Source organism: Apium graveolens, chromosome 6, assembly GCF_009905375.1.
Source record: "Apium graveolens cultivar Ventura chromosome 6, ASM990537v1, whole genome shotgun sequence".
NCBI classification, from domain to species: Eukaryota; Viridiplantae; Streptophyta; class Magnoliopsida; order Apiales; family Apiaceae; genus Apium; species Apium graveolens.
The window spans coordinates 269931105-269942492 of NC_133652.1; the positions used below are offsets into that span (position 1 = coordinate 269931105).

General features: G+C 32.9%; 1 protein-coding gene across 6 annotated transcripts; it reads left to right on the top strand.

The window, feature by feature from the left end:
• Positions 1-6243: 6243 nt before the first annotated feature.
• LOC141667474 (hsp70-Hsp90 organizing protein 3-like) lies at positions 6244-10761 on the top strand. Of its 6 annotated transcripts, XM_074473988.1 has the most exons (11): positions 6244-7127; positions 7397-7454; positions 7534-7608; positions 7835-8024; positions 8668-8956; positions 9090-9175; positions 9282-9356; positions 9445-9797; positions 9909-9992; positions 10129-10188; positions 10309-10761. In XM_074473988.1, the coding sequence occupies exons 4-6, from the start codon at positions 7971-7973 to the stop codon at positions 9137-9139; spliced, it is 393 nt and encodes a 130-aa protein (XP_074330089.1). In that variant the 5' UTR covers positions 6244-7127; positions 7397-7454; positions 7534-7608; positions 7835-7970; the 3' UTR covers positions 9140-9175; positions 9282-9356; positions 9445-9797; positions 9909-9992; positions 10129-10188; positions 10309-10761. The 6 variants fall into 6 exon arrangements, with proteins under 6 accessions (XP_074330089.1, XP_074330087.1, XP_074330088.1 ...); XM_074473986.1 differs by having other exon boundaries at positions 6244-7454; XM_074473987.1 differs by having other exon boundaries at positions 6244-7454; positions 9483-9797.
• The last annotated feature ends 627 nt before the right edge of the window (positions 10762-11388 follow it).

Sequence of the window (11388 nt, forward strand, 5' to 3'; positions counted from 1 at the left end):
GAACAAAAATTTCTAAATTTGAGGGAGGAGTTTTGGTGGATACAAATTTATATCAGAGTTTGGTCGGAAGCTTAAGATACCTTCCATGTACTAGACCTGATATTGCGTATAGTGTTGGTATTGTAAGCAGATACATGGAGGACCCAAAGCAGTCATACTGGAAAGCAATTAAAAGGATTCCGAGATACATTCAAGGAACAAAGTCACTGGGATTATTTTATTCTAGTGCAACAAACTATAATTTGATGGGATACTCTGATAGTGATTGGTGTGGAGATGAGGATGATCGTAAGAGCACGTCTGGATACTTGTTTTTTATGGGAGAAACATCATTTACGTGGTATTCTAAGAAGCAGCCTATAGTTTCATTATCAACTTGTGAGGCAGAATATGTCTCAGCCTCTTATTGTGTTTGTCATGCTATATGGTTTAGAAGGTTACTTGGTGAATCAAAGATCCCACAACAAAGATCAACTGAAATTAGAATTAACAACAAATCTATAATTGAGCTTGCCAAAAATCCGGTTCATCACGAAAGGAGCAAACACATTGATGTTCGATTCCATTTTATTCGGGAGCATGTGAAGGAAAAGAATGTGCATCTACGACATGTTGCTAGTCGTGATCAAATTGCAGATGTACTGACCAAACCATTGTCAAAAACTTTGCTGTATATTTACAAAAGGCTGATGGGCATGAAGGATCGGAAAAAGTTAGTTTAAGGGAGGAATTTGTTAAAGTAAACTAAACTCTTGGACTCTAGAAAATTTTGGAACATTATTGTATTCAATGATTGTTAGGAATATGTGAAGTTATATTAATTGTGATTCATAGAACTTGAAAGATGTATCTCATTTAATTCATGTATGATGGTTTATATTTTCCTACTATTAATGGAGAAGCTTGTATCATTTTTTCAGTAGAATAAAAACACAACCATTCCTTACACAAAAATACTAAAACCCTACATCTAAAACACCTATATAGAAACCTAAGACACCTATACAGAAACCTCTATATACCAACAGTTATATTACCTAATGCTATAAAGACACGCAAATAATAAAATGTCTAATTAAAATTTCAGACATAATTGTTTATGTCTAAAAGTCTTACAATAATTTCCATAGCTGCCTGAGTGGTGTAGTGGAATAGATTTCCATTCTCGTCAACTCCAGAACCAACTCGAGAATGAGTTTAGCTCCAAATGTCAATGCGTTTTGGTTTTCGTCCACCATTCTCCTCTTTCATTATCTAAACTCAATCTAGTCAAGAGTTAATTATTGATAGAATGTTGATTGGATAATAAAAAAGGACACTAATCAAATAAAAGAAAAAATTAAAAAAACAATGGCACTACTTAAGCCACTTCCTCAAAAGGCCTTGCACCTGAGTTATGCAAGTTGATTACCTTCAACCTATTCTCAGCCTCCACTTTTGGTCTGTGTTAGTGCTCTTCTAAACTCCAAGACTTGCACAAACCTTCCCAGAACTCACTACTAAATTAAGATGGACAGAACTCCTCTATCTTATATGTTTCCATTCTATAAAAATATATCAATACAACTATTCAAGTATAGTGAATGCTCATTTCACGGTTGTCTATATATGATAATAAATGGATAACTTATGTTCCATTTTAAGATGTCTATCCGAGTCGGATCTGCCGGATACTATGTACTGAAAAACCCTTGAGAATTTGTTCTTGGCTCTGGACCCCACCATTTAACAGCTTCCCTCCTTGTGATATCATCGTAAATTTCTTAAAAAAATTGTATCTTCTGCCTTTTATTCATTGTTTCTTCCCTTTACCCTTACGCTTGTGAATATTTTTCCTAGACGCTAAATTGATTCAAGCCTTCCCCTTCCTCTAGTTCTCTGAAACTTGCACTCCCTTATTATGTTCCTTCGAAACATGTCTCTTGTTGTCCTTAATACTAACCTTTTGTGGTATATTCTTAGTTCTCACTATGCTATAGATTGCATGTTGCAACCCTTCACACCGGGTTGCATAGAAAAGTGTAAGTTAGCTTTCTAAACAAATGTCTATCGCAACCCCTCTTTGTTGATGTTGCTTTATAGTTACAATATGTTATCAAAATGGCATATAAAATTAAAGATGATTTTTTATTTGAATAATTAATAAATATTTGAATGGAAATGAATTAATAATTAAAATACATATTTCATTTATTTTTAAAAGTTAATAATATTAGTGGAGTGATTTATAATATATTGATAGATTAAACATTTAATAAAACTTACCAAGTCATTAACGGTTTTATTTAAAACGTTTATATATTTTTGAATTTCTCCATTTTTCATAAAAAATATTTAAAACAATATTTATTTAAAGAAAAGATAAATTAATAATATAAATTTCAACAAAAGTTGGATCAGGTTGTTTATTTTGATTAGAACTTGGTCCATGAGATGAAATTGGGGGCGGGAGGTGAAAATTGGGGAGCGGGTTGTTGAAATTTTAACCAAAAAAATAGGGCCTTAAATTAGGGTTTATTGAAGCATAACTTTTTGAGTGTGACTCTCTCCTTCCTCCGTCTTCCTCTCCCTCGACGTCTCTTTTGGTGTTTAGAATTTCGTTTTTCTCTCTTTATTGTTAATATGGTTTAGATATAGATGTTTCCAAAAGGGCTTTTTTTAGGATGTCTTTTCTTACTTCAATACGATACAAAATGGCTGTTTTTCTATCTTTGCTACTTCTAATCAATTAAAGTTATATTTACTCTCTGTTCTTCGAGACGACTGCGAGTGGGTAGTGTTCTTGATCTCTGATAAACAATTTTGTTGAGTTCATCCTTTTACTATATATAGATATTTATTCTTATAAATTTTTAGTTTGTTTTAAATCTCCATTTACTATATGTTTATGTTTATGTATGCTTATTATAATAGTTTATAATACTACGGACAATTGATCTGTACTTTTAGTGTAATTTATTTAATTCATGGCTTACTCTTGTGTATTTGTTGAGTTTGTAGGCTTATACCTATAATGGGATATTGTTAGATGACCTTTTATATTTGTATGTGCGTGTGTTATTAACTTTGTGTTAAATGCCTTTTTTTCTTGTAGAAGGAAACCATGATTCACAAGGGAGTGAGAGACAATTCAATCTTTTGGATAGTCCAGAACGGGATCTTCAATTTGAAGGACTAAGAGATGTGGTTTGCTCGTACTTAAAAGTTTTATTTTTAAAGAATTTTACCACTTGAATTAGGAAATTGACACAAATGTCATACTTACCTTTCCTGTTAGCTTCTTGTTCCTCTTGCATTTCACATTTCCAGTATAATGGGATGCTTTTCTTCAAAGAGAATAAAATATACACCCCGTTATGAGGAGCCAATTATACTTGCATCTGAAACATCTTATGAGTAGTCCCTTCACTTCAGGATTATATGTTGTTAATGCTCTTATTGAATTTCTGTACTTCACCAAATTTAAGTATATATTGTTTATGAGCTGCTTAAGAATTAAGTTATGTTTAAGCACAAAGTTGTAGTCTCTAGATATCTGATGCATGACTATTTTGTGCCCTTGAATCATAGGCTAATATTTGGGTAATGAGGTCAACCACAGAGCTCGGGCTCTTAACCTACAAATTCAGATCTATAAAAGACTATAGGCATACAGTTAAAAATCGCTTAAATTTCCTTTTTTTCACCTTCAATTGAAGAACCAAAACATGCAGATACGTCATTAGGGTTGGATTTTGCAGAACATGTTTCTACAGTCGAAGTATTGTTCTTAAATTAGTTACCCTGTCTGCAGTTTCTGTGAGTGAAGTTGAAGCCTTGTACAAGCTTTTCAAATAACTAAGCAGTTCAATTATCAATGATGGTTTCATCCACAAGGTGCATATATCTAATTCAGAATATGACTTTAAGTCATATCTTGGGCATATAGACATATACTATTCAATCTTTTAAACCCTCCATCCCGGGTCTTCTGAAGTTTGATATGGTAATTTGATTAGTTTAGAATATATATTATTTTTAATCTTGAATTAATTTTTGTCTTGGCTTTAGGAAGAGTTTTGGTTTGCGCTGTTCGGGAACAGGAATAGGAAGAATCTCATTGCCGACAGGTTATGTTATGCACAAGAACGATCATTACTGATTATGGCTTTTCTTTTATTCCTGTTCTTAAAAATATATTCCAAACGGTGATACATCTGCTGTGAGTTGTAATGACATTAGTTACTATGCAGTTCTGGGAAACAAGAACACAAAAAAACTTCAATTTTTCTTAGTACTAATGTAGTAATCTCTTATGCAGATTTTTGACTTGTTTGATTTAAACACAAGGCAATTATAGATTTCGGGGAGTTTGTTTGGTCATTGAGCATCTTTCATCCAGATGCTCCATTATCTGACAAAATTGCTTGTAAGATTGATATTCTGAGGGCATATCTATTGGTTTTTCTAGCTAAGATGTAATGTATATGAGTACATATGTTAGTCAATCAATTTATACATGCTGAACAACCAGATTTTACAAGGTATTTGTTTATGATCATAATTATTGGATTATAATTTATATGCTTTCTTCACAAATCATTAATTATGAAAATATATTGCTATGAAATTGTTGGATATCACTAAGTAACGAGAGAATCAAAAGGTTGAGCTGTGCAGTAACTTGTTTTAAATACTTGTCATGGGCAGGTTTATGTGTTAATACGATATAAGAATACTAAATGTGTTCCATTTTGTACATCCTTCTGTGCTTGTGTGTACCTGCTCTAGTATTTACTCTTATTGCCGTCTTCATTGACCATCCTTTTCTATACATAAATGTAGAACCATTTCAAACCCTAAGCATTAAGATCTCATTTATTTTTCTTTTTTAACGGGGATATAAAAAATAGTATATATTAAAAGTCCCCAAAATACTCTGTATTTGGAATGTGTAGATGGACCAGTCCTTGGAATGGAATTTGACGAAGTTCCTCCTGGTCCATTTGGGGAGCCTATTAGTGCAGCAAGTGTGTTTTATTAGTGATATTGTTCTACCTTTACTTGCATGCTTGGTTTGTTCTTTGTTGAATAAGTTTGGTACTCTATATTTATGTAAATATAATTAATTGATCAATATTTTTATCCTTTATTCCCTATTCACCTATATGATATTCTGTGAAGTACAAATATTTATATCATGTTCACATGTTTCTACAAAATTTGGAACATGTATATTTATATCTTTAACTTTAATATACTAGGTTTTTTATGGGAGAATGCTAAAAAAACACTTATTCATTGATCATCAACTTGTAACTACACTAGTAGTAATTTAATAAAAAATCAGCAGCATACTAAATGCAAAAGCAACAATTGTTTGATGTTTTGCAGAGATGGGAGACTCACAAAAATCAGAGATGTGAGACTCCCATATCATTAACTTGATATGTGCTTCCCGCAAGTCATTAACTTGATGTGTGGAACATTTCTGCTAAATATAAAGTTGGGAACTTCATTTTTATATTTTTATGTATATTATTGCAGAACACTATTTGTATTGAATATTTATCTATTTATTTTTTTAAAGAAAACTATTTGCTAAATCTTTCATATATTAGTTCTTACTATAATATCACTACACCATAGATGACCTATTTGCACGTTTTTCCTGGTGTTGCCTTAGAAAACGTTACAATAGGTATGAAATTATGGCCCTATCACAACGCCCAAATTTTGGTGTTGGAATAGGCATAATAACATGTTGCAATAGCTCAATAAATCTTTGGTGTTGACATAGATGTCATCTCTATTGCAACACATAGACCGTGTTGCCATAAGTAGTTGATTTTTTTTTAAATTGAATTTAATTTTAAATTTATCTTTAAATGTAGTGTATTTGAATAAAATAGTTTGTAGAGTTTTTTGGAAAGTGAAAGCCCAAAATATAAACAAATTATTCTTATATTTAAGGAAATTAAAATATTTTATTATAATTTAAAATTAAATGAAAATGTTTTAATAATTAATTTAATAAAATAAAAAAATTTCTTGATATCACTAAAATATTTTATTAAAAATAACACCCTATATTACTATTACTTTTTCATAAATTAATTAATTTAATAAATTAATAATAATATTCGCATGTATGATTTAAATAACATTATAAAATTTATAAAATTAAAAAATGAATTGGTATGGGCTGGGCTGCTGACAAATTGGATTGGGCGGCTAAACAGATAGACAGAGGCGGGACAAAAGCAAAATAATTTTAGGGATTCATTTTCGTTTCATTTGCAAAAACTCGCCTCTCTCCTCCTTCATTCACTGGCCCTATACAAGTTAAACTAATAAGCTGAGATAAATCTATGATATACATTATTTGAGCGGCCGAGCCAGTGGACTTTCCAAACCCACGATGAACTTTTCACCAACTGTATACTCACTCCCACACTTCTATATATTTACACGATCAAACTATCCATTTCTTTCTTGTAGTCAATTCATCAAACACCTGGTGTAGACACTATTTGTCTACTGAGTTTGTGCTTTTCATGAATCTAAACTTCAAAAAATGTCAAGACCCACATCAAATTTGATCATTTGATGTCTTCATCGCCATCTAATCTCTTCAAAACCCTCATTAAATTCCCACCCAATTGCTAATTCCACCAGCATTTCTCAATTTCTTGCTCACCAACCTAAAGTAAAACCACACAATTTCACACCATGGATGTTTTCTGGTCAAAGAAATTATGGGTTACCTTCATTTTCAAAAATCTTGAAAAAGCAATGGCCCTCAATTGATCCCAAAATCTAATTTGGGTTTGTTAGGGTTTACACAATTTTCGTAAAAGGGCTTTAATGTGGAGGGAAATTCTTATGGTAAGTATGTGAAAGGGGATGTTGAGAAACCGGTGAGTGCTGCGAAGAATGTGATTTCGAGGTATAAGGAAGCTGCGGGGTTGCAGATTGAGGCGTTTTGGAAGAGGAATAGTTTGTTATTTGTGGGTGCCGGTGGACTTATGGTGTGCATTTTTTTGTGGAGGGTTATGTTTGGGATTGTTAATACTTTTGTGGGGTTATCTGAAGTCATGGAGAAATATGGGTATCTTGCTCTTTGTGCGAAAATTATTGCATTTTCTGTGAGTTTTTCTTTCTCATTGATAGTGATCAGTACTGTTAGTTTGTGGTTTATTTTGGAATCAGTGTATGTTGTCTTGGCTCGATGTTTGTTGTATAACTTGTATTAGAGGTTTATTGGAGTGTTGCAGACTTGCAGTGCTCTGTTCATATTCCTAGTATATTTCTGTTGTCTACTAAAACTATATATGGAAGAATTAAATTAGACTTGGTCCATGGCCACTTTTGTATGTGGCCTTAAGTCAATGCTTTGTTGTTCTTTACAAATTAGAGATTTTGAGAAGCAAATGGAGAAATGGATGGGTGCTTGTGACTGTATTATATCAAAAGTATGTTTGATCTTCTCTCTTGAGACTATCTACTTGATTCAGTTTCAAGCATGTACTAATTCTGCTTCTTGGTTTTTAGGCTGGACTAGCTACAATTGTAAAAGCATTGATTCGAGGGCTTCCTACAATTCTGAACGATTATATTCCCGGGCAAGTAAGTTCAGAAGAACGCTTTCTTTTTCTTATTGATTGGTCTCATGCCATACTTCTAATGTTACTCATTCTGTAAAAAGTTAAAAAAAGTAAACTCGAACAACTTGAATGACTTCTACAGAAGCCAAAGAATCACAAAAGATCAGAATTATTTTAGTTCTTTTTCTGTTCTTTTTTTAGTTTGTGTTGCTTGTTTAAGTTCTTACAAAAAAATTGTACAAATGCAGAGTTTCCTGGACCGAATTCGAAGAGTTAGTTTATAAGAAGAAGGATTTTGAGAAAGAGGCGGGTAATGTGGCTTATAAGAAGAAGGATTTTGAGAATGCGATTAACTGTTATAGTCAGGCTGTTGAATTGGATGATATGGATATTTCGTTTTTGACAAATAGGGCTGCTGTTTATTTGGAAATGGGGAAGGTATGTTGTTAAACATTCAATCTTTATGCATTACGTATTTGAAAATTGAATTGTTTTTTGTAATTTAGCGTGCTTAAAGTTTGATATATTCTTTTTTGTTATTGTGATAGTCCATACTTGGTTTGGAGATAATTTGAATAAATTTGACAACTTGTGCTTGCTGGGTTGATGTTATTTGAAGGCTTTCTGTAGAAATATTTACTGTTCTAGTACTGTTATTTGCTAAACTTTTTTTTAAAACTCGAAATTAAGCAAAGTATTGATTTAATTCGCAGTTTTATCTTCCAAATAAAACTGTTAAGTCTAATTTTTTTGTGTTACATGAATAAGTTATGCGTTTGATTTAATTTGATTATTTTGATTATATTATCTGATCTAATAATAAATTGATAATATTTCTGTATGCTGTATATCATGAAATTCTATATGCTCCGGCCACACCTTTAATTGCTTCTTAGTTCTTTGGGCATATCCTACTCAGGTTATTGAGTGTGCCACTGGAAGCGAATTTTACTCATAATAGGAAGTCACTTTAGGTTAAAGAAGCCGGATTAAAAAATGTTTCTACTGAAACTTTTATTTCAGTTAAGATGTAAAAATACTATTAAAATCTGCATTTAATTTAGTTAACGAATTCCACCAGTTTGAGGAGTGCATTAAAGATTGCGACAAAGCTGTTGAAAGAGGCAGAGAACTCAGATCAGACTTTAAGATGATTGCAAAGGCTTTGACGAGGAATGGGGCTGCTTTGGTGAAAATGGCCAAATGCTCCAAGGACTATGAACCTGTCATTGAGACATTTCAGAAAGCTTTGACAGAGCATCGTAATTCGGACACACTGAAGAAACTTAATGATGCTGAGAAAGTAAAGAAAGATCTAGAGCAACTGGAGTATTTTGATCCAAAAATAGCATACGAGGAGCGAGAGAAAGGTAATACTTTTTTTCTTTTTACCCTGGGGTTACCCGTATAATGCTACACTTCAATATGATTTGCTTCCTTTATAATGCTACACCTTAATATAATATGTTGCATGAGTGGTTAACGGATAACATGTTCCACCAGGTAACGAATTTTTTAAGCAGCAAAAGTATCCCGAAGCAATTAAGCAGTAAACAGAATCATTGAGGAGGAATCCAAAGGATCACAAGGTTTGTCAATGTCATAATTAATATGTTGTTAATAAATTATGTTTATGTGGGTATGTGATAGAATTTCGTTGCATCTTTGACATCTTTATGTTACTAACTTGTACAGGCTTATAACAACAAAGCAACTTGCTATACAAGCCAAGTACCCTAAACATTTTTTACTAGGGCCAGGTCTGTTTTGGTAGGTTATTCTAGTTACCATTTTAAGTTTTATAACATATATCTCCATCAATTCCGCTTGTTGATTGTTGTCTTTTTTTGAGTTTCAGAGCTCTAGTGGTCTTTGATTTAATTGATTTTGACTTAGGCCAACATGGAGAGTGAAAAGACGAGAAAAAATCTCACATTGTATCAAATGTAAGATGCTACATCATTCGAATAAAACTCCATGTGATGTGAAATATCCTTTTGATATAATTAAATAGGATCTTTCACATCATCAGGGTCTATAAGTTTTATCCAAATGAAGTAGCATTTTACGTCTGATGCATTGTTAGTTATTTTTCCCCTATTGCTCTTGGAAGATCAACCTCGACGAGTCCGACAATTCGAGAAATGTAGCTGCAGAGTTCGTCAAGTCGATAGAAGTTATCAAGTGGTCTACTGATGTCAAATGTGACAGGTCCGACAAGTTTTATGAGTCTATTTATTAATTTTGTGTTGTCTTTATTTTGAACATTAAAATTTTGCATATTACTCTGTTTTATAGACTGAAGGTTTTTATTATTTGTAGGTTTTATCTGCAAAAGTTATCCGTAACAAGTGAACTGGTCAGCCAGAGGGCTATAGCTTTATTGAGTTCAATAGCCCGCAAAAGGTACAACTCAATGACTTTCTACCAGCCTTATGATATAATATTTCTTTAACTTGTGATACATTTAGACTGCTGTTTTGTGCTTGAATTTATTTAGCTATTTTGTTTTGTTTCTTATTTTGCTGGCCTATGAATATAGGCTATGAGAATGTTAGCTGCTTTCTACACTCCAGGATGGCTTGCTGTCTACTTATCTATGGTATGTTTGCTTGTTTTGATTGATAATTAATTTAGGAAATTAGATTCTTATACTTTAATATGAAAAGCCATCAGGTTTGCAAAGAGAATTGGGTTTTATATATTTTTATTTGTTTAACAGGATGTTGTTGAATAAGTCAAAGAAAAGTTTAACAGGAAGCTCTCTGATGAAGTTGCCAAGGTTAAGAAGGTTCTAGACAACGTGAGCTTGGTCCTGCAGAAATTACTTGAAGCAAACCTCGGGTTGAACATTAACATGGCTCAGATTTGTGGGACAATTTCAGGTGACACGGGAGCTGATGGTACTCCTCTTACCGGTGGTTGTAGCACTTTAGCCATTCGTTATCTCTCTTCTACATTATTTTGAAAGACTTGTATGCTTTTGCGTTATCTTGCACGTTTAGTTCTTAGCAAGAGTACTTGTATTATTTCTTAAGTTATGTTTTGGTGTGCTGGATTGTAATTGTTGGTTGGACGGAATGTAATGGTTGGATGTGTAGTTAAGACTGGTTGGATGAATTGAATTGGTTGTGAATGTTGTTGAATTTATGGGAAATCAAGTATTTGAAAAGTATATTTCAATTTTTTACAGGTGTTGCAATAGCCTATTAGTATGTTGCAATAAGGTGCTAAATTATGCACATAAATTTCTTTTTTGCAACATTAAAGGTGTTGCAATAGGTGTGTAGCCATAGATGATAAAGGGCCCATATGTGGGCCTCACATGTGGGTCCCACTAGTGGGACCCTTCCACGTGTCATGTCATGTGTCATGCCCATGCGGGGCCCACATGTGGGGCCCATTTTTTTATCGGTTAGTATACCTATTGCAACACCATGTCTGTGTTGCTATACTCTGAAAATTCTGTTACAATAGAAGATCAAATAGCTAGTGGGGTCTTTTTAGCGCCAAAATCTTATTGTTATATAACAATTGATGGTCAAGATGTAATTAAACACAAGGGTCCGCCAAAACAATTTGTTGACGTTAATTGGATTAAAAACCAGCGTGCTAACATAAAAAACAAGCAAAGTATATCATATTCTACTCCCTTTGGTGTTAATTAGAATAAACTTCAGGTAGTTAAGAAAACTATGAATCTTGCGATGAATGTGGAGCCTGGTGCCAAAAGGCAAGCGGTATACACTGAAAAGAATGTTTGGTTGGATACCAAACCCAAAAAAGTGGATGACTTAAAAGA